General features: G+C 44.0%; 1 protein-coding gene across 4 annotated transcripts in view; it reads right to left on the bottom strand.

The window, feature by feature from the left end:
• The window catches only part of PIK3AP1 (phosphoinositide-3-kinase adaptor protein 1), a 112,082-nt gene that overhangs the window by 44,696 nt on the left and 43,563 nt on the right, over positions 1-23,823 (bottom strand). For all 4 annotated transcript variants that reach the window (XM_023641711.2, XM_023641719.2, XM_070223587.1 and 1 more), the window contains 6 exons: positions 14,513-14,649; positions 12,090-12,234; positions 10,269-10,411; positions 10,012-10,144; positions 7,774-7,970; positions 4,925-5,114 (listed from right to left, as the gene is read on the bottom strand). In XM_023641711.2, coding sequence (XP_023497479.1) covers positions 4,925-5,114; positions 7,774-7,970; positions 10,012-10,144; positions 10,269-10,411; positions 12,090-12,234; positions 14,513-14,649 — 945 coding nt within the window. The remainder of the gene's footprint in view (positions 1-4,924; positions 5,115-7,773; positions 7,971-10,011; positions 10,145-10,268; positions 10,412-12,089; positions 12,235-14,512; positions 14,650-23,823) is intronic.

Here is a 23,823-nt window from a genome sequence, read left to right as displayed (position 1 = left end):
ATATCTTCCCAAGATGGATAGCAGGAGGAAGGCACAGCCTCAGCAGCCGCAGGAAGAAAAACTTTTGAGAGAAGAGGGTGCCAATAGGGAAGGCAGAACATTCCAGAAGCAAATCAGTAACTTAACAATTTTGCTTACAAATGGTCCTTCAGCTGGGCTCAGACCTTACAGCTCTTTACTGTGCCCAAAAGGGACAGCTCAAAGGGGACGCAGCTCACACAGAGCTCAGGTCAAGAAAACACTGCCGGAGACGATCTGTTACAAAGACACCAGTTACCAAGGAGGTTGCTAAGGGAAGCTAGCAAGTTAGCTAGGGCTAGTCAGCTCACTGCTATACAGAGACTTGGACTGCAGAACCCGGCAGAGGTAGCAGGGGTGCAAAGGAAAAGTTCAACAGGAGCCACATGAAGCAGAACAGCCCCCTGGGATGGGTTAGAGTGACACATGTGAGTTTACAGTTTCTAGAAGTGAGATTCTAGCCTTTCTCCTTTTGCTCCTTTCTCCTATGGAAGAAAGATGAGCCTCTAAGATAGTTAAGCAGAGCTAAACCCACAAGCGGATTACCTTGGAAACAGCTGGACAAGGGCCTCCCAGAAATGGCTCCCGAGGTGTTAGTACCCAGAGCCTCAGGGAGTGACCAGTCACTGGGTGACCTTTCCACACAAATGTATTACCTAAGTCAAAGGACCACCAGGACCACCGTATCATTCTCTGTAGGCAAGGACACGGGCAAGTTGAGAAAAAGATTGGGAGACAGTGAAAACACCCAAAGAGAGATGTGCCTTGATTTTTCTTTAGTGTTTGCATAAGCTGACCCTTAATAAAGACACTTATTTCTTAGATAGTAAGGTGAGGAAATAGATGGTTTAAATCTGTGAGGTCTTGAACAAAATAATTCTCAAGAGAATTGGGAGCAAAGCTGGTGTGATAACAAAGACATGTAGTTACCACCTGGTGGCAGCATATCTAAACCAAAGACTGTGAGTGTGAGGGTGTATGTGTGTGTGTGTGAGTGTGCGCACGCACCCACGTGCATGCATGCGTGTACACAAAACTATGCAAGTTCAAGGGAAGGAGAGATAGGAGTGAAATCATGAAATCTCAGGGTCAGAACTCAACATCACCCCCAGCCCCATTTCATTCAATACTGCGAGTTTCCCTGATGACCTTCCTACTCAATAGTTGTTCTGGATTCACTTTAGAGAAAAAGACATCATTACCATTCCTTTTCTAAAACTTAAGACAGAAAGAGGCAGATTTGTCCCAACATAGTTAGTGACCTCCAAGCAATGGTAAGGGGCTGGCCTAAAGCCTGCACTCCACATTTGTGCTGTGAGTGAGTGAATGAATGGGGGAGGAAGTAAATAAACACAGCCTGATTTCCTCAATATGTTTACTTTCAGCCTCCAGGGTTGAATGGTAACAATGGTGGGCACTGATAAACTCAGCGATTTAGGCATTTAGAAATAGCTCCTGTCCAAGGGTCTGTCCACGGCCTGGCAAATGCAGACCCTAGAAGAAGGGCAGCCGTCCTCTATGCCAGGGACGCGGCAGACAGACTTGTCCCCTGGCAATCTGCAGACCCAGATTCCAGACCCAGTTCTCCCTCAATGGGACTTAAGTTACCAAATCTTGGAATCTTAGTTTTCTCTTCTGTAAAATGAAAATAATTCTATACACCAAGCCCAAGGACGATCAGATGAGATAACAGAAATAAAATCAGTCTGTTGACTTGAAAGGGCTGGCCGATGTTTTGAGTTATTACTATGCTGGGTAGTGGTGCAAATATGCCTCTTAGATTTATCACTTTGTCCTACTTCTTTATGAACTAAACTGCCTTCTCCCCTACAGAGTCACTGGTAGTAAAATGAATGTTTCCTCCCCAAGTACAAGTTGCTGCTCCTTCCGGGCCAGTAGGTAAGTAGTCATTCTCAAGATTAAACCACAGAGACAGAAACACAAACCAAATCACGTCTAGAATCAGAAAATTCAGAGTTTATGTGATTTGGCAAGTGAAAAATGCAGTGGGTTTCCTTTTCCCATCCCCAAAGCAGCCAAATTCTACAGCCTACTGGTCGGTGGCCTCCTTCTAGCTCCACGGCAACCAGAATCCCCCTGACCCCATGTAACTTTACAAGTTGCAAACTGGCCACAAACCAGCCTGGCTCCATCACTCCACTGCTTTGGGAAATGCTGGAGAGGCTCACAGTTCACTCTGTGAGGGGCCCGGCACCCAGGAGTAATGGGATGGCTGCCACTAGCATGCCCCACGGTTCTCCACTGATGTGGTGGGGAATTTCATGTGCTGGAGCGTCCAGGGGGATAACAGGTGTTAAGGCTCTCTGTCAACACTAAACTGCCAGTAAAGTGGGAGACTCTTTAATCATTCAACTGCCCCGTAATAAGGACACAGGGCAGAAATCATGATGCACAGTGTTTGGCTTCCCATGTGGGTGCCGATTGTTCTCCAAATGTTCTTTTGTGAGTGGATCTCTGTTACAGATTGGCAAGGACTGTGTCTTGGCCCTCCTTGTCTCCCCAACATCCAGGAGAGGCAAGTAGCTGAAACATAGTAGATGCTCCAGAAATGCTTCTTGGGTACATGGAGAGATGGATGGATGTATAAGGGCAGGGGGCACCAGAGGCTGTTTTGTGAGATAATGTCTGGGCCCCAGAAAGAGGAAGCATGGTGTAGGTGCCGGATGGTTTCTCTAAAAGAAATCACGACTGAAATTTGAAGCATTAGATGGAAATTTCTGGCACAAAATAAAGAATATGGTCCTAGAGACAGAGAGACGTGGGTTCAAACCTGGGCTCCCTCACTCATTAGCTGTGAGACTTTCGGAAAGTTGTTTAATCTCTCTGTGCCTCAGTTTCCTCATTTGTAAAGTGCAAGTTAATAAGAGCATCCTTGTACTATTGCTTTAAGGATTCAGTGAGATAGAAGATGTGGATGGTGGGGATAACACCTTCTCTCCTCACCTCCCTGCTGGGTCACGGCTCATTTGGGAAGAGCTTCCACCAGTGCTTCCAGTCCTTCTAGTTAGGTGCTGGAACAGAGCATCTACTGCTCTTTCTCTTTTCTTCCCCTTCCCCGAGAGGAGCAGCCAATCTGACTGGCAAGTACCTAACAACACTGGACCAAACCTTCCAGGTGCTGGGGTTGCAGAGTCAAAGGCCCTGCTGGTGTCAGGGCATCTGGCCCCCTGACCCACCTGCACTTCCTGCTCCAAGGCACCCTCTTGGTGCCTGGTTTTCTGTCCACAGATGGGGAAACCAGGCCGAAGGCCCTGTGGGCCCAAGGTGCCACTGTCTTCTCAGGCTGCAAGTTGGTAACATTCAATCTAGCCCATTCCAGAAAGCCCTCCATCAATAGAGCTGATATGTTCATGCGTATTTATCCTGTCTTTCTTGAATCTATTAATCAGACCAGAGGGAAGGAGAGCTAAGTCTTAGGCGGTGTTTCATTTGATAAAAAGTGGTGGTAACACATTAAGAAGGCTCTTATGGGGCCTAACGTATTATCCATCTGTTTCACCCCTGGTATGGTCTATGCATGGAAATCCAACATTATTTAAGACAACTGTTCTCAAGGGGAGCAGCACTGCCCTCTAGGGGGTGTTTGGAAAATCTATGCAGGTGTTTCAGGTTGTCACCATGATGGAGGGACACTACTGGCATTTAGCAGAAGGGAGGAAGATGCTAGACATCTTGCAGTGTCTGGGACAGCCCTGCACAATGAAGTGTTTTGTGTCCCTAATGACTTTTAAATATTTCACTAGACATACATAGAGGTAAACAAAATAACCACTTATGATACATATTTATGTATATGTATACGTATGTGTGTATATTTTTTATTTAATATCAGCAGGTACAAGGAAAAATATAGACAAATATACCCCCCAAACTATTACAAGTGCTACATTGGTTGGGTAGGTGGAGTCATATGGACTTTTAATGACTCAGTTATACATTTCTATTTTATTTCACTTTTTTGTAATAGTGTATTGCTTTTGCTATTGGAAAAAAAACAATTAAGATAACCAAAAACAGGGAAAATTTGTTAAGCAATTTACAAGAAAAATCATGTCCTGGACATATGATATTTTGGAAATAAGTTTTTTATATATTAATCCAATAAAATCAGGTTACAAAAAAGAAACCTGCTTATAATTTTCTGAGCCTAGAAACTAAACCTCTTCATATGTAAGTACAACTTGTATTTTTGCATGGTTTTAATATATATTGAATTTTCCAGGAATTCAATCACTATGAAAACGGAGAGGAGAGTGTGAAGAATCGTTCCCATTTAGGAAAATCCAGGTGCTGATGCCAGTGTTGCTGGCAGTACCCAGGTCCCTAATACAATAGATAGGTGTCAGTCAGCATCTGAGGTCATGACAGTGGCAGTGATTCTGAGTGTAGGTGTCTGCGTCCGACTACTCCATCATGTCCTCAAGTGCCTGAGAACTTTCTCTCCTTTTAGTTCTCTTTTCTATTTCAATTAGGGCATATTTTTGATTTCTAAAAATTTCATATATAGGTAGGTTATATTATACATGAATCTCGTGGCAGTGTAGTAAAGGGGGCACTAAAAAATACCTGCTATAAAAAGGGCCCGTTGGGACTGACAAGGCTGAGAGCCACCAATTTAACTTCTCAGATCATGAGGCAATGCCTTCATCGACTCTGACTTCCAGGCCCTAGCTTAAACTTTCCAGTCACACAGTGGTCAGAACAGAGGAAGTTTGGAGAAGGATTCTGCTTGTCACAGCACATGATGACAGATCTAACTTTGTGTAAAACAGGATCTTTATCTCTCTGAGGTGGGGGTAAGAAAGGGACTTCCCCCCATATACCAGAAGGCAGAAAGCTGTTTGTCAGCAGAAAGATGGAAGCAGAACTGGGCTGTGCTACTTACAGAGATCTTCGGTGGCAGCTGGGACGAAGGCAGCCATGGACTCGTACAGCTCCTCATCACAGCCAGGGTTGAGGGAGCATTTCATGAGCAGGTCTGTGGAAAGGTGGGCCATGGACTCATACACAGCGTCGGCCTCCTCCCCTTGCATCAGTTCCTCTTTAATGTGACTCTTCAGCATGTCCACGGTTTCCTGGAAGAGAAGACAGGACCCACAGGCACATTGAGACAGCCCGGCTTTCTGGGTAGAGTTAGGCCCCTGAGTGAGCTGGTGACAGCCAGGTAAAGGTCCACCTGGGTCAGGGTTGCAACTGTGTGTGTACGTCTATATTTCCCTCCAGACTGAAAGCTCCTTGAGGCCAGTCTTCGAGCCTTTTTTGGTTTGTTTTATGTTTTAATCTTTGTATCCTCCCCCAACCCTAAGCGCAGAGTCACGCACGCAGGAGATACTCGTTAAACGTTCAATGACTACAGGACACAGATTTAAAACCTTCTCATGAGCACCTGTTACGTGCCAGGTATCATGCTAGGTATTTGCCTCGATATGATCGCATGTCATCCTTGCCACCACTGCTTGAGAAAGGTTTGCTATTCCCTAGTTCACAGATGAGAAAACCAAAGCTCAGAAAAATCTAGTGCCTTACTCAAGGGCCTGTAATCCTGGCTTCTGACCTTTTACTACACCCTAGTGATTCCTCAAAAGGGAACCAAAGACACACAAGGGTGTAACCCTTACTGACCAGCCACATGGAAATTCAAATAGACTAAATAGGGCTGTAGCCAAGGTGTTCTTGCACTTAGGAGTAGTCAGAGATCCCTTAGGAACTTGATTCTCTAGTCCCTGTTCCTCTCAGCAGGCTGCTCCAAGGTGCCTGACAGTGCACGTCTCCAGAGTGGCCCCCTCCCTCTTATATCCTGTGTGCCCAAGAGGAGAGATGGTCTTGGATGAAGCGCCCTGAAGTCAGACAGGCTGCCTCCATCATTCCACCTCCAGGTGATCGTGAAGCCAGGGAGCTGCTTCTCCGAAACCTCTGCACAACTTTTCCTGGCAAGAAACTCTGGTGTTTCACAATCCTTATTTCAGCATCAACCCACAAAAATCCTCATTTTCATCATCACTACCCCAAGAGAACTAATCTGCTAATGACACTCTATTGATTTCCTGAGAGGACCCAAGGAGTGGATCAGGTGACAGCTGTGAAGTGTTGGAGACTCAAGTTGTGGCATTTGGTTTTGATGTGGTGGAACGAGGAAATGGGACAGTTCTTTGAGGTCATAAACAACATGTAGGGACAACCTTTTGGTAGCAAAGCTGAAGATGCTTTGGTTGAAGGTGATTATAGCCGGAGATGAAAGCAGATATGAGAAATGTGAACCAGACTAACTTCAGTGCAAACTGAAAGTACGTCTTTAAACTTCCCTGTTAGACAGAGTAGAATAACAAGCCCAGCTTCAGCATCAAACTAGGTTCAAATCCTGTCTGCCCTTACTAGTGTGTGACCTAGGCACAAGTACTCTGCCTTCTAAGCCCTTTTCCTCAGAGAGATAATAACACCATCAACCTTAAAGGATTGCGGTGAGGATTAAATGAGATGATGCCTTTGCCAACCAAATAAATTCAAATAATAGTAGTTATTACTATGAACACAGTATGTCCTTAATAAAAACTGTTGGCATGGAAATGAAACATAGCATTTTATACATTTGTGACTTCAAAGTAAAGCTGAGTAAATATTCCAGGACTGTGAGCATCTTTTAGCTTCATTTATGTCAATAATGCCCAAAAGAGACACTCAGGCTGTTCTATTCATTCAACAGACTTAATCACCCCAAAACTTTGGGAAGCTCCCTCTCCATGCCGCGGTGACTCACTGCCCTGTAGAACGTCAAATACATAGCAGAGAGCTAAGTTTCTGGGGCAGCATCAGGCTCATGCCTGTCTGAAAGTTGAAAGCAAGACTGGGTTGTGTTTATCGTTACTTTTGAGGCCACAGCCCCATACGAGAGGCTGAGATATTCTCGCATCCCCGCTGTGAATTGTGAAGATGGAGGAAAACCAGAAAAAGGTGGAGTCAGGAAGGGCAGGTGCCTCCAAGACAATGGAAGCAATACCAGGGCATGGAATAAAGCCTAGGCATAGGATGAGATTACACTCAAAGAAGGACCCAGAAGTCAACAATCAAGGAGGATCTGGAGGTTCCAACTGAGGTGAGCAGATAAACTGGGCATATCTACCTCAAGAAGGGCAGAGGCTCAGAAAGGGAAACAAGCTGCCAGCAGAGGTGGGGCCTCACAGTGGCCCCCCTGAAGCCCTAGGTGCAGAGCTTTATTGTGGTCTCTGCTAAGGAAGGAACGAATTCTAACACAGTTCACCTGGGCCTGACAGCAGGTGACACAGCAGGCAGCCTCCCACCACGGTGCCTTGGAGGCAGGTGGGGAGGTGACTGGGGAAGAGGGATCAGCAGTAACCTTCAGCAGCGTCACTCTATAAATGTCTCCGTAAATTCTTTGAGGGTGGACCTCCGTGCTTTACATATATTATTTCCTTTTATCCTTCAAGACAACCCTATGGGTAGAACTATTATTATCTTACTTCTGCACAGCAGGAAACTGAGAGAGAGGGTACATGATTTGCCCCAAGTCACGTGGCTGATAAGTTTTGGTACAGGAATTTGGATCCAGGTCCACGTGACCCCAGGGATCATCTCTTAAGCCCACACATACAGGCCCTGCCAGAAGAGGCACCCGGTGGAGATGAAATCCAACCACGTCTTTGGTGAAAAGGCAGCCCTAGGACCACACAGTGCATTTCCAACCCTGGGGCTCTCCCGCCTTGACCGGTATGACCTTACCACATACTCGTCGATGAACTGTCGCAGGTCCCGGAAGCCATGTCTCTCGGCAATGGTGTTGGGGTAGTGGCCATGCTTGTTAGCCACACTGTATGCCTGTAGGGCTCCCGGGCAGGTGAGCAACAAGGCAGTGAGGTTCTTCAGTCCATACTTTGCAGCAAAATGCAACAAGGTGGGCAGCTCTTCATCCCTCTGATCTGAAAAATTGTCAAGGAAAACTTAATGGACAGATGAAAATGAAGGCACAGGGCATCCTTGTTCACAGAGACAGAACTGGTAAGCCTAGCATGGCATCCAGCTGGCACTCAATCATTACTTCCTGGTTGATGGCTCTAACATCTGACAGCTTCCTTCACCACTGAAGATTATACCCTCAGATGACAGAAGAAATGATATGTTAATTAATTAGCAAATCTAATAATTAGTATCCTACCTTCTTTCTCTAAAAGGATTGGAGAATCCTGAGAAATAATACTAATTCAAAATGTGCTGATTTTCTAAAGGCTTAAATAGTAGCCACAAAGTAAAACAGGAATCATGTTTTGACCTTCTCTGTAAATTTCAGAGCACTTTGAAACAATTGTTTTGTGCTGATTGAAAGAAAGAACGCCATCTTCTTAGCTGTTAGTCCCAGTTTCGTAAACTATGCCAAGTGGTCCTGGGTACGTTACTTAGTCTTTTCATGGCCCTCAGTTTTGAACTAGAAAATATTTCCAGACTATCTCAAAGGGAACTGGGAGGATTAATAAGATGGTATTTTGTGAGTTTCCTGTTTAGGACAGGTTTTGAATGTTGGTATTAACACACATAAACCCCAGGATGTCCATCAACCCTCTGACTCACGGGAAACAAAGTACTCCTGAGAGTCCTTGGATCCCCATGACCCCCTCCTCCTCCTAATATCTCCTAACTACAGCAAGTTAAACTCAACCAAGAAAACAGACATGTTTGTGTTGTGGAGTTGGGGGAGAAATCTTTTTGTCGTTTTCATAAAAGTTGATTTCTAAATTCAACAATGATACGTATATAGAGATACGTATATGTATACATACATATACTTTTATGTATTTATATACATATTTAACACATATATTTATTTTTTTTTGATAAGACAAACCCAGCTCCCTGTTCACCAGTATATGATCCTTGGGATAAAGGATCTGCTAATGTCCCCAAGATCCCACATTGTCAGGCTATGAAAAACTCCCTTCTGAGCCCCGATTTTAAGAACAGAGAATATATACACTTGCTGGAAGTGATTAAGAACATTCCTCAGTAGGAAAATAGGGAGAAGCAACGAGAGAATGCCCCCAGGAGAAGGACTTAAAGGAAATATAACCTCATCCTTATGGTTCTCTTAGGCTATGGAAGGATGGAATGCAGGCAGAGGGTAAGCAGAGACTTGATCCCATTTGTATAGTGCAACCATGGCATGAAGGAAGAGTGGTGCCCACAGAAGCACCATAACAAGCATCCTGTCCAGCACACGAGGCACCATCCCCATGCAAGTGGTGCTCCCAGCTCCCAGCATGTCACAGTGCACACAAGACCACTCCTCCCTCATCAAACAAATATTTTTCCGAGCCTACAAGAGCCACCCAGACACAGCCCCAGTCCTCACTGAGCTGACAGCCTAGCAAAGCAGACAGACACCGCTGAGGAGTGCTAGGACAGAAGACACCCAAGATGCTAGGGGAGTCTGTGGCACACAGATGGGACCTACCAAAGGTTCAAGCAGGACTTCCTGAGGAAGTGCCACCTAAGCTGCTGCAGGGAGGCGAAGAGAAGCCAGCCAGGTGAACGGCAACCAAAAAGGAGAGGAAGAAACTGGATTCCCATGAGTTGACGTGGCAAGAGGCAGGCCGGAACTTTCACTGGGCGAAAGAAGTTCATGCCATCCCTAGAGCAGAGCACGGAAGCCAGGGAAGAGAGGGGAGAGAGATGAGGGCAGAAGCGCAGCAGGAGCCCCCTAGCAAGGGCTTATAAACAGGTTAAGGAGTTTGGACTTTATCTGGAAGGCAAGTGAGAACCACAAAGGGTTTTTAGCAAGGGAGTGAGTTATTCAGATTTACAATTTGGAAGAATCTCTGGCTAGCCAGCGAAGAATAAATCCTTCTCACAGGATGAAGTGTAGAGCAGGAACCAGCAGAAAATATGAGCACAGCCTGCCTGGATGGTGAAACCAACAAACTGGAATCAACCCACTGTGGGTTTCCCGAGGTTTGACTATTGACTTACTTGTCATCATATCTTCTTCTTCCAACTGGTTGATTCCAAAGAGGTGCAGTCCGCTTGCAGGGATGTTGTTCTTCAGGGACTCAGTTAGCAGTTTATCAAGCGTCTCTGTGTTGTAGGGCACAATTTTAAAGGCCTAAATACAAAAGGGAAGATAGATTTTAAACCCTGCTATCTCCCATCCAGCAGATTCAAGGCTGATGAAGCGTGAGCAGAAACTACACATCCAGAAAACTCAGGTTTCCTTTCAACATCCTTACCTGACACATGAACTCCACAGGATTTGCGGCATTGGACAACAAATTCCCAATTTCTTCCATGTCAGTATAATAGCTGATAACGGTTTCACACACCACTAAATCCCCGGAATATATCTTCAGGGAAACATTCCCAGATGAAAGGTCTGAACAGAAGAAAAGATACTATGAAAGTGCCCGGGAAGAACAAGGGTCCAGGGCAAAGTGTTCATGGATTCCTCTTAACGGTGAAGAAATTAATTGGGGGCTGGAAGAAAGATCTTGGAGGTGAGCTGGGAGATAGGGAAGTGAGGAAAGGATAGAAGTAGAAGGTGAGCAGACTAGCCCACGGGAGGCCTCTGAGTCAGAGGAATTATCCTCATTGGGTCTGCAATTTAATTTTTGGAAGATTTGCATCTGTTTTGTTCTCTACTGTAGGCCTAGTGCTGCAATAAACAGGAAGAAGAGTTGAGTTTAAGTACTTTATATAAAGGCCAGTGGTCACCAGAAGGTGGGAGGATCCTGGCATGTAGAACTCCGTGCTTCCGCCACACCGGGCCAGCAGAATTGATTCACTTGCTCTGCGGCTGTCATTACTATGCTCTCTCCCTGGGTGCTCTCGCTCTACACCACAGGAAGGGGTTTTGAGGGGGAAAGAAAAAATTAAAAATACATCAACCACAAAGATTCAATTCACAAAAGAGGAAATGCGACAAGTAGAGAACATGGAAAAATATTCAACCTCACTAGTAATCAAAGAAATGCAAATTAAAACGATGGGCTACTTTTTTAAAATGTATCAAATTAGCAAAAATATTTAAAATGGTAACGGCTAGCGTCGGTGATAGTAGATGGCAAATAAACTTGATAGTAGTAATATTTCAGAAAGCAATTAAGCACTATTTTTCAGGACCCTTAAAAATATCCATTGTTTCAGGGATTCCATCTTGAGGAAATCATCCTAAATACAAAAGAAGAAAACCTCTGCATGCATAAAGATGCTCAATATATCATAATTTAAAACAATCAGAAATCAGAAATCATATAAATATGTGACAATGAGGAAATGAAATTTAAAAGATGTTACTTCTATTCAACTGAGTATGACACAGCTTCAAAAATTATAGCTATAAGATACAGGTCTAACACAAAGAACTAGTCTTATAAATTATGGTGCATCTATGCAACAGATTACCTTGCAACCATTAAGGATCACATTGTAAAAGAATATTTATTAACATGAAAATACTCATAGTGTATTTCCAGGTAATGAAAGTGGGCTACAAAACAATATGAAGCTATGAACACAGATGTGGAAAAATACAGAAATCAGTGATTTCCCTTGGGATGAGCATATGGGTAATTTTCTACCTACTTTCTTTTATGGTTACTGTAGTCTTCAAGTTTTCTGTATTGAACACACATTACTTTTGCAATAGAAAAAATATGTTATAAAATGGAAAGTTACAAAGTCTCTAATATCACAGGGTAAATGGAGGGGAGAGAATAAATCAAGATTACATAGAGAGAAATAGAATATAAGGTAATAGATACTATCGGAACAACTATATTTTTAAAGATTATGAACAAAGGCAAATGAGACTGAGTGGTAGGGTGTCAGATGACTTTTTGCCTATTTTCCTCTAATTTCAAAAAATGTTAATATGTGAACTTTATAATGATAACATTTTAATATATCCATTTTTCCCCCATGATATATCTATGTTTCTGCAACATGTCGCTTTTCTCAGTTGCTGAATAAAGACAGGACAGGTAAAAGAAAGCAAGAGGAGGCCTCTTCCCAAACACGATGCCCAATTTCCGGAGGTAAACAGGGCTACTTACTGGGAGCCTTCATGGAAATGGTGTACTCATTCTCCAGCTTGGCTTCCACCCTTATGGAGGGAGAATCCTCAGGAGAAAATTCTGCTTCTGTCGTCACCCTCTCATCCAACTTACATCTCACAATGACGTAGACAGTGGTTTCTGCCTGGAACAGAAGACCAGTCATCGTCCCCTCTCCATCCTGGGGCCCCTATTAGGGTGCTGGGCCAGAGGGTCTGCCCGGCTCCTGTGGCCCCAGCTCTGTCTAGGGAGGCTGTTCCGGAGCCGAGTGGGGTCTGTGGTCCAGTGCTGAGCAGTGACTGTTTGCCACGGGTCCCAACAAGACAAGGTAGAAAAACCGAGAGTGAACATTTATTTATAAACCTTTATAGCAATTTGATGGAGTAATTTATGTCTGCTGAACCTAAAAATAATTTTATTAAAAACCTTGGGCTTGTATTTTATATGTCTTTTTATTTCATTTTTATGGCATTTCTGTCTTTATTGTATTTTACAAAAGCATTGGTCCATGGCAGAATTGAAAATTTAGAGAAAGCAAAAATATTCTTCACCACAGATAGTTGAAGGAGCAGTTTTAGACTAGCCTTGCTACTCAAACTGAGGCCAAGGGACCAGCAGCAAGGGCATACCCTGGAAGCTCGTTAGAAATGCAGAATCGCAGGCCCTTCTTGCACTCTCTGAACCAGAGTCTGCATTTTACCAAGACCCCTGGGTGACGCATGCACATCACAGCGTGAGAGGCACCAGCCTGGAGAAGCCCTCTCGGGTTCTGCAACTTATGCTGTTCCCCAAACCAAAAACCTTCTGTTGTTTTATGGACAAAAAAATAAATAAATAAATAAATAAAATTTATTGAAGGATTAATTTTTCCAAGGTAGTGAGCAACCTGAACAGCTATTTTATAACAGCTATTTTTGAGATCTCTTGCTGAACCTGCCAAATGGGATTATGTCGTTTTACCGTGCTAGTTAAGCTGGAGAATGGTCCTTTCAAGACTTTGAACTGGTAAGGATAGGCCCCCCAAAAAACAGGGGAAACAGAGAGATTTCTGGCCGTAGTGAATCCCCAAGTGCTCATCCTAAGATTCTGCTATAAAGTCCTTATAGTAGTAGCCCCTCATGACAAGGGCCGTGATTTCACATGGCAAGGGAGGGGCATGTTCTGGCTCCTGGAGGCTGCTAGGCTGAGTGCAATGAGTTTGTGGTTGACCAGGTTCCTGCTGCAGGCCAAGCCCTGTCCCACCTGCTCCTTCTCCCAGGGAGCATGGGGAGCCCAAGAGAATGAGTGTGTCTCCCCTGTTGACAGCCAGGACCCAACTCCAGCCCAGCCATGCTAGGACCCAGAGACCTAGAGTAGGCAACAAGGAGAATCCTGGGTTAGTGGGGAGCCAGGATGAGAGAAGGAACGGAAGCCTGGAAATCAGAGAGGCATGCGAAGGGCATCATTCTGTAGTTCCAAATCTCCTCACCCCAGGCACCCACCAACCTGATCTCAGATTTTCATGCCTAATTCTTAAAACACTGCGCAGTCCAAACCAAATATGTCCATGAGTTCAAACCAGCCCAAAGCAGCAGTTTGCAACGCCCACATAGGGAGTCCTTGCCCAATGCCTCGTAGCCTCAGGCTGCACAGAAAACCACTCACAAGCGCAAGGAAGCTAGTACTTCCCATTGCCACAGCTCTCACACCCTCTTGTCTCAAGGAGCCCACAGTGGCAATCTTAGCAAAGGGCTTGTGTCCACAGGGAAGCATTTTGCTGCTCTGAACTAATATCACACATTTTTCATCAGGAAAGGAAATATAATGGAAAACTATCAATACTATGGTAGGATTCAAATGAAAATGGCTCCTCAGTTGTCCATCACATCCGTGTCACCTGTTAATATATGTCCCACTGCTGAAGACGTTAGTCACATTATGCTTAGGCATTAATCTTATCCCTTTAGAAAGCACTACTGGTTAGCAAATTTCAGCCATCAAGCTTCCAGGTACTCCTTTGGGTCATGCCAGTGTCCAGTTGACAGAGAAGTAAGGTCTCAAAATGCCCACCTCTCCTTCCTCTAAGTGCTAGGCAGGCAGGAACAGACCCAGGACTCTAACTCAGGGTTGGCAGAAGTGTCTTGTAATGCTCATGTCTGCTGGTCTCCCACATGTTCTAAATTTTTGATTCATGAACTAAAATCTTAGATTGATAACACATACATTCCAGGGTTCGTCTCTCTTTGACTTAAAGGAGTGAGGTGTGCCCAAGGCTCAGGCACTGGGGTTCCCAGGGCAGCTAATGTACAGGGGAAACCCCATGGGAAGGCTAGGATTATACTGAGGTGCAATAGGAGAACCCCGCTCCTCTTACCACAACACATGCATTGAAAAACCCAAAGCCCCTGTTTTGACATGGATCCCCCAGCCCCGGGAGTGCCTACCCCACAGCGAATGCGGTCCGGCTGCACCACCATCAGGTTCCCAGGCGAAGTCTCCGGCGGCAGGCTCTGCTGCTTCGAGTAGGGAAGGACCCTCTCGTCCTCGGTCTCAGTGTCAGTGACTGAGTCACAGCCAGAATCTGGAAGATAGAGAAAACGGCTGAACGGGAACAGAAGGAAGAACTGTGCGCACGTTCCACCCCATGCAGGCCCCAAACATTACCAAATAGGAAATGGCTCTGAATGTCAAACAAATACAAGCTGAAGGGAGTGACTCAGGAAATCATGAAAGAGGATCTAATGGGGGAAAAGTCAACCACCATGTAGGCCACATGGATAGGGTGACAGCAAGAGGATGATGGTGGAGGGGAAAGCCAAAAAGTCTGACACAGGCTGCTGTCTGAGGCAAGTCTAGTCTCAACCAATAGGCGTGTAAAGCTTTACCTCCAGACTTCTTGCAGGGCTGGCTTTGGGGGTTGTGAGAAAAGGAGGTGCCTTCTCCTAAGGTGGGGTCAAGAATGGGCTGTCCACTTAAAGGTCATCCTTTGAACATCAAGTAAAACCTGTGCTGTCCGGGAAGCCACTATTCCTCAAGGTCATGGCGAGCCAATGTACCCCCTCTGGAGGAACAATGAAAAGCAACCATTTTCAACAAATCTTAGATCAGTGTAACCAGGTCAAGCTCAGTGCCACAGCCAACAGCTCTACTGTGGGAAGATTAGAGTATGCACAGATTCACAGCAGGTGAGCAGGGGTGTGCAGATGTGTGGGGCGTGGCATAGAATGAGATGATGCTGAGAGATGGTGTAAGTGGAACGGACCAGAGCTCTAAGGTAGGGACTCTCGGCCAAGGTCCATCATTTGATAGGCTACCTGTGTGCAAGATTCTGTGTGTGCACGTGTGTGTGTGTGTTTGCCTATGCTTTCCGGGAGATAGTCCAAAGCTTCATCAGATAACCTCCAAGAAGGATAAAATGGTCAAGAATTGTTAAGAGGAGAGCAAAGCTTCACCCAGTCCTTTTCTTGGGCTTGCTCTTCTTCATTCCTAAACCACTGACAGAGCCAGCCAAACGTGTTAGGCCCTGAGAGGACATAAGGATGAATCAGACATCAATCCTTCCTTCAGGGAGCCCACAATCTAAAAGGTGGCTGGGGTGACAGGTAAAGGTTAGCTTGGCTGACTCCTGCAGCCTGGCTTTCCTAGAAAGGAGCTGGCCTCCTGCAGAGCTCATGGCAAACAGTCCTTATAGAACGCTGGGCAGTCAGTGGGTCAGGCCACTGATATGTTCCACAGAAAGCTGTAACCACAGACTTGTACCCTAGACCCCAGTTCATGCCAGGGGAGAGGCTGTGCTCCCATAACCATGAAGGCTGAGGTCGGGGAGCAGGGCTAGGGCACCAAGGCGCCACCATGTCCTACTGCTATACCTGTGAGACAAGGACCTCCAGAACCTGCTCATCTTAGGGAGGGTTGAGCCTTGCCAGATATGCAGCTTAAAAGCCCCACAGCCTTGGACAGGGATCCCATCCTAGAGCCTGACATCTGTGCTGAGCTATGTCTACACACAGCCCCAGAGTGTGATGGGCAGTGAAGAACGTACTCCTGCTGCTCTTCCCCTCTCCGTGATTTCTCCCAAGACACTCTATTCCAGTAGGCCCAGCTGAGTGCAGCAGCCAGGTCTCTGACCCTGTTTGCACAACAGGAATCCAGGCAGAATTTAGTGCTAAGACACGGGGCAGAGGAACCTGGGAGTTCCATGGAGGATGAGACTCTTTTTCGCCAGGCATCAGAGCCATCAATCTCCTATACCTCTCCTTTCCTTTCCAATCCTCCTGACTCCCCTCTCCCTCAACGCGAATTATCCCCCTGCAAAAGCTAAGTGCAGTGGTCTCCTCCCCTCCCTGCTCTCCAAGCCAAATTAACCAAAGGCTGCCATTTTCTCCACCAGATCAGCCCTTCCCCACACCCTTCCCTCCTTGATCTTTTATTTCTAATATGGCCAGGCCCACCCCCACGGACAGAGCCGTACACGCCACCCAAGCAACCCCCACCCACCCCAGGAGCCAGTGAAGGAAAGAGCCAAAAAGATCAGTGATAATTAATCTTTTTCTTCTTAATAATTGGGTAACATCACGTCAAGTTTCAAGTTTTTTTTATTAGATGCCTGGACATCCCATGTTTTCATTTCTGAGGTTCTTCCTGGATGAGAAAATAGCCCCATTGACTTAAAACATTCCATCAGTTCCTTAAAACTGCAAGAAGCTCCCAGAACTACTCATTACTCCAGAATTGTTTCGACACTATCCTGCGTGGCTGGGGTGGCGGGCACCCAACCTTGCCGATTACTATACAGTATAATCTCCTTGGGACAGATGCACAGGACAGTCTACCACGGCCTCAACAAAGAAAAAGTTCTTCATTTCTGCCAGTTTACTGACCCATTCGTCTGCTGACCAAAGAGTCAAAGCCCTAGTAAATATAATTCAGAAAGGAACAGAGAAAATACAAATAAGCCAAGTGAGAAAGAGATGACAAGGACAGATACAGAGAAGAATTTTTAGAGACACACTGATATGAAAATTCTATGCTAGGAATTTTGAAATTTTCAATAGAATTTTTATAGAAAAATGTAAATTACCAAAATTGTCTCAATATTTGTAGAAAACCTGACTAAATCAATAATCATGGGGAAAACTTTCCTCAGTTTTCAAATAAAATTGAGAGCAGAAGCTGTACACCCCTCCTTGCATTGAATTTTCAATTGTGGTTGCAACCATGTTCTTCTTTATAATATTCAACTTTTCTATCTAGGAAAATTCCATTTCTATAGGTATTATGTCTCCTACTAAAGTTTAAAACACAAAAAAGGGTAGTCTTATTTTATATTAAATTTATAAAAAATTAAACAGAGCAACTAAATACAATAGACAGTTCAAAAATCAAGCTTTATTCTCATAAAAACTTAATATGTGATAAAGAAAGCATTAAAAATCAGTATAGGGGCTGGTCCGGTGGCGCAGCAGTTAAGTTCACACGTTCTGCTTTGGCGGCCTGGGGTTTGCCAGTTTGGATCCCAGGTGCAGACATGGCACCGCTTGGCAAGACATGCTGTGGTGGGTGTCCCACATAATAAAGTAGAGGAAGATGGGCACGGATGTTAGCTCAGGGCCAGGCTTCCTCAGCAAAAAGAGGAGGATTGGCAGCAGATGTTAGCTCAGGGTTAATCTTTCTCAAAAAAAAAATCAGTACTAGGGCTGGCCCCGTGGCCAAGTGGTTAAGTTCGTGTGCTCCACTTTGGTGGCCCGGGGTTTCACGGGTTCGGATCCCGGGAGCAGACATGGCACTGCTCGTCAGGCCATGCTGAGGCGGCGTCCCACATAGCACAACCAGAGGCACTCACAACTAGAATATGCAGCTGTATACTGGGGGACTTTGGGGAGAAAAAGGAAAAATAAAATCTTAAAAAAAAAAAAATCAGTACAGAATAAAGAAAATGGCCGGTGAGAAGGATGACTCAGCAGATGGTGCTGGAAAAACTGAGCTATTTGGGGTGAGGGTGGAGGGATAGAGAATTAGATTCTTCCTAATTCTCATACACTCCAAAATAAAATTTAGGTGGATTATAGATTGAAATTAAAAATAAAATAAAACAAATTTTGAAAATTAAAAAGGTGAAAATTTTATTATTGGTTTGGGAAAAGATTTGTTAATCTTAAACAATCAAAAGAAATATAATCCAAACAAGCAATAGAGTTGATGACATGAATTAAAATTTTAGTAAACTAGTTTTAAAAACCTAAAAACTAAATTGTAATACTTATAGAGGCATTAGTCATAAGAGCCAAAAGGTGGAAATAACCCAAATGTCCATCAACTGATGAATGGATAGACAAAATGTGGTATATTATTTAGCCACAAAAAAAAAGAATAAAATACCAACACATGCTACAACATGGATGAATACTGAAAACATGCTGCGTGAAAGAAGCCAGTCACAAAAGACCACAGATTATGATTCCAAAAATATGAAATGTCCAGAATAGGCAAAGTGACAGAGACAAAGTAGATGAGCGGTAGCCTAGAGCTGAAAGACTTGGAGGGGGATGGTGAGAGCTAAAGAGCATGGGGTTTCTTTTTGAGTTGATGAAAATATTCTAGAATCGATTGTGGTGACAGTTGCACAAGCCTGTGAACATACTAAAAAAATTACTGAACTGTATACGTTAGATGGGTAAATCTTACGTTATGTGAATTACATCTCCATATAGCTGTTACCAATGGCAAATATCCAACAGTAAATCAAAATCTGATTTCAAACTAAAACTTTGAAATAAATAGGCCAAAGGGTTAATCTTCTTAATATATGAAGAGGTCATAGAAATCTCTTTAAAAGTGCCCAAAGCCCAATAAGTAGATAATTCACAAAGGAAGAAATACAAATTACCTCCCCATCCAAAAAGATAAAATAGCATTCATCATCACTAGTCATCATGGAAATGCAAATAAGAATAACATGTTGCTATTTTACATTTTCAAATCAGGAAATGTTTGAAGGTGAGGCAGGGCAGAAACTTTCATTTGATACTGAGAATAGTATTAACTGGTACCTTTCTGGAAAGTCATGTGTCCATATACAGAGAAAGAAAGTCTTTAAAATGTTCATACCTTTGGCCACATAATTGTACTTCTAGAAATCTCTCTTAAGGAGGAAAATTAATGTTTAAAATGTACAAAGATAATGAATGAAGACGTCTGCTAAGTCATCCTTTCTATCACTGAAAAACAGAAAACAATCTGATGAAAAAATATTAAAAATATTATTTTCAAAGAGTTTTAAGTAAAAGCTCACGAATTATGTTAAGCAAAAAAGAAGGATATAAAATCATGTATCTTATAGTGTAGGATATCAATTACATAAAGAAAATGGCATTTAAAAAGGTAGGAAGAAAATGTGTGGTGGGATTGTGTGTGGCTCTTCCCTCCATCCCTCTTTTCTTCCTTCTTTCCAATCTTTCAGGAATTTTCATATTTTCCACAATGAGAAAGCACTTGATAATGGAGGAGAGGTGAAGAGAAAAGCAGCAACGGAATCTTTTGGCTACATTGGCACCAGCTTGGCACAAGTGAGAGGGATACTAACTGGGCAGCACCTGGGCGACATTCTGCAGTGTCCAGAGGGCCATAGAAACAATTCCTTCCAGTAGGTCTGGTTGTGTTGTCACCTGAAACGAATCAGCTCCCCGCATCTAATTCATTTCAGGAAGTCAGACAGGACGCCATTCATTCTGCAGGGTGATTCTGGTGGCACTGACTGACAGCACCAGCGCTCACGTTTCTTCCAGCCACGTCGGCCTCTTCCACAGGGCACTAGAGACTGGGGCCAGGGTCCAAGCACTGCAGCAGATTCAAAGTTTCCTTCGAAGGAAATGCCAACTCAGACATAAGCACCACTGAAACCCACCTGACAGAGTGAGATGGTCCCAGACTTTCCTACTTGAATGTGTAGATCCCTCTCAACTCCTCCCCATCTTGAACATAATACCACCTTTGCTGTCCTGAGACTCAACTAACATGTTTCAGAGAAGGCACTCTGAAAACTCCGAGGGGCCTCTGCAATGTAAAGTATTATTAAGGCACCAATAGTATCCTCACTCCTTTAAAATGTAATGACATCCTCTCAGCTTTTATGAGGTCTAGAGAAGCTCTGAAGAAATTACAGAAAAAGACTTTCTTCATGCCTCTGGCTCCCCAAAGTCTCATCTATAAAGGACCTATGTGGGAAATACTCCTTGAATTCAGTGGCAGGAAGTTTGTCTCTTCGGAGAAGTTGCCTGCTTTCACTTGTTAGACAAGAAGAACAAGCAAACATGGTGTGTTTCACCTTTTGCCCTTGCTGCCAGGTTGCTCAGTGACAGTTTTGGTTCTTAACCACTGTTAGACTCTCATTCAGGCCCTTGGTCTTGTCTATTTCTCTTTTCTATATTGTGTTTAATTTTGGAGGCTGCTTTGAATACTTTGGGGATCTAGGCAGGATGTGAATCAATGTTTTTTAAACTGGCATCTGCCAGAAGTCCTCAGACATAATCCTTACGAGAATTTGTGCTTGGGCTTTTCTTTCAGATGAAAATGCCTTTAAAAAATGGGATGCAAAGACAGTCCAGATTATCTGGATGACCATCTTATAACTGGATCCTGCCAGAGGACTGTGGTGCCTGCATTTAGAGTGTGTGTGTGTGTGTGTGTGTGTGTGCAATCATTCTGCAGCGAGGTCATGCTATGCTGAATGTCAGGGGCTAACGAGGAAAGAAGAGAGGGGGCAGGATGATACATACATGAGGCATTTGTGCCAAGTGAACACAAGAAGGTTTCCCCATACACTACTCCATGCAGAGAAACGTGCTGGGAGATCCACGGCCCAAAATGACACAAGGGGCTGCAGCCCTTCAACAGCCTCAGAGAGCACCATGGCCTCGTGCCGTGTTCACGAAGCTGCTTCAGTAAACCAGCATCGCCTATGACAAAACAACTGTCGCCAGTTTGCCTTTGATTTATTTTATACCTATATTTGTGTCTTGGTTATTTGTTTTGCGTTCGGAGTTGGGAAAGAACAAGAAGCATAAGGAGGTGAATATGTTTATACATATTTAAACAACATCAAAATAATCTGTCAATACTAAAGGTTCATATTTTTTTTTTCTTTACAAGGGAGTCTATTGAATATTTAGGCTAAAAAAACCTATGAATTTTAAATGAAATGTGTATATGTATGCACTTGGAGCCACACCAAGCCACATGGAGCAGCTCATACCGGTGACAGCGCTGATGACAGACTCATTATTACTAACAGTGATCATGATAAAAGTTAATTACCGAATACCGTGGTGACTGCTCAATAGTCTTAATGTCATTTAATTCTTACAACAACGCTGTGAGATAGGAAATAATATCCTATTCCCCTTTACAGATGGAAATACTGTGCCTGAAGGGTTGAAGTGACCTGGCCAAGATCATGCACCAAGCAAGCAAAGGGCAGAGCGGAAATGCACCCCCAGGTGTGTGCCCTGCCTCCCTGGTGGATGTGGTCCAGGGCAGGAAGCAGCGTCACTTGCTATTCCTGGTCTGAGGTTGTGACTGCAGCTCATAAGACATGACGCGAGATTTTGCTCATCAACGCCTGGTGGTGCTGCCTTGTTCTGAGCAATGCCACCTTGGATAGGTATGCTGTGACCTGCCACCAGGGTCAACAGGCACATTCCAAGGATGGGGTTTAAGTCAAGAGACATTGAACACCAACTGAACCAGCCAGGGTCCCGCAGGCTAGAGGGGCCCCTGACCCAAGGCTGCACTCTCTTACTTTCCAAATAAGTTTTCAGACCACAGTGCTTACTGCCTCTTCCCTGCACATTGTCTGGCACTCAGATGGGACTGCAGTTTTTTGATATCCTGTGGGACAGGTTGGTAAAGAGGGCCTCAGTGTGGTTGCTGATCTTGGAGAGTTTCTTTCAGAGTACACAAACTAACTCCTCTTACAAAGTAATGCTAAGCTTTGGAAAAAGTATAAACAAAGATTGTTCTTAAAAATAACCACAGCTGCCAATGGTGAGCATTTACTATATGCCAGGAACCAGGCAAAACCCTTAACATACATGATTCCATTTTATCACAACTACAATAATTCTGCCCATTTCACAGATGAGAAAACCAAGGAAATTTAAGTAAGTTGTCCAAGTCACACAGTGCACACTGTGGACTGGAAATTTGGCCTCCCAATCCATGCTTTCAAGCCCTCTGATAGCATTTCCCACACTGTGGTCCCATAACCTGGGGTGCAGGAGACGATCCCAAAGTGTATGGCAAATGCTCAGTGACACTGAGCCGCACAGCAAGAAAGCAGTCCCTTTTCAACTCTTTCAATCCCACTTCCATCAAGAAGAAAGCCTCGGTTTGGTAAGAGGATGACTTTTAACGTCTCTTTAACATGCTTATCTCCCTTTGCACCCCAGAGAAAACAAGGCCTTAATCCCACAGGCTTCTGTAGGCATGAGCATCTAGTAGAAGTTAATATCACTGTTTGGGTTTTTTCTTTGTAAAGACTGGCACCTGAGCTAACATCTGTTGCCCATCTTTTTTTTTCTTCTTCTTCTTCTTCTCCCTAAAGTGCCTCAGTACATAGTTGTATATTCTAGTTGTGAGTGCCTCTGGTAGTGCTATGTGGGGCAGGGCACATTCTGTGTGGCCTGACAAGCGGTGCCATGTCTGAGGCCAGGATCCGAACCAGCGAAACCCTGGGCCCCCATAGCAGAGCACACGAACTTAACTACTCGGCCACGGGGCTGGTCCCCACTATTTGGTTTTTATTGCGTTTATTTTTATAGTTACCTTCTTTTTATATCAAGAGATACTGGGTGGCAAAGTTTCCTTTTAAAATAAATTTACTTAAATAAAAAAATATGAATTGACAAAAATATCATTACTAGAACAACAGAAAAATTTTGGAAATAGTGGTGACGGTTGCACAACACTGTGAATGTCATTAATGCCACTGAATTGTATACTCAAAATTGGTTAAAATGGCAAACATTATGTCATACATATTTTGCCACAATTTTTAAAAATTGATAATGTAATATACCCCCAAAACCTATTGGATTCTACACTTTAAATGGGTGAATTGCATGGCATGTGAATTATATCTCAAAAAGCGGTTAAAAAAGGGGCTGAACCCGTAGCCGAGTGGTTAAGTTCGTGCACTCCGCTGCAGGCGGCCCAGTGTTTCATTGGTTCGAATCCTGGGCGCGGACATAGCACTGCTCATCAAACCACGCTGAGGCAGCGTCCCACATGCCACAACTAGAAGGACCCACAACGAAGAATATACAACTATGTACTGGGGGGCTTTGGGGAGAAAAAGGAAAAAATAAAATCTTTAAAAAGCGGTTAAAAAAGATAAACCAAAACCATATTGATGATTCTCAAATGACTGAAGTTTGAGAAAAGCTGAATTATGCTATAGTGCTTCCGTTTTGTTAAGCCAAGTTTACTAGTGATTTTTAAAATAAGCTAAAGCGAGGGTGAGAAAGGAAGAAGAAGATCTTCAGGACAAACATGTTGAATTATTTTCTCTGAGTTTTGGATGACAAGGAAAAAGAAAGTGAACAGAGAAGGAAATTAAGGAGATAAATTTCAACTGAGAATTAAGAGCTTTCCACCAATCTAGCCAAAAATGGAATGAAACAGAAACGGTCTTGGGGGACAGTCAGGACCATGTGCGTCTCTGGGCTGGCTAGAATGAAGTAGGAGGAGACCATCAATT

Source organism: Equus caballus, chromosome 1 (genome assembly GCF_041296265.1).
Source record: "Equus caballus isolate H_3958 breed thoroughbred chromosome 1, TB-T2T, whole genome shotgun sequence".
NCBI classification, from domain to species: domain Eukaryota; kingdom Metazoa; phylum Chordata; class Mammalia; order Perissodactyla; family Equidae; genus Equus; species Equus caballus.
Note: the sequence above shows the minus strand (reverse complement) of the source record. Positions and strands in the feature narration are given on the sequence as shown.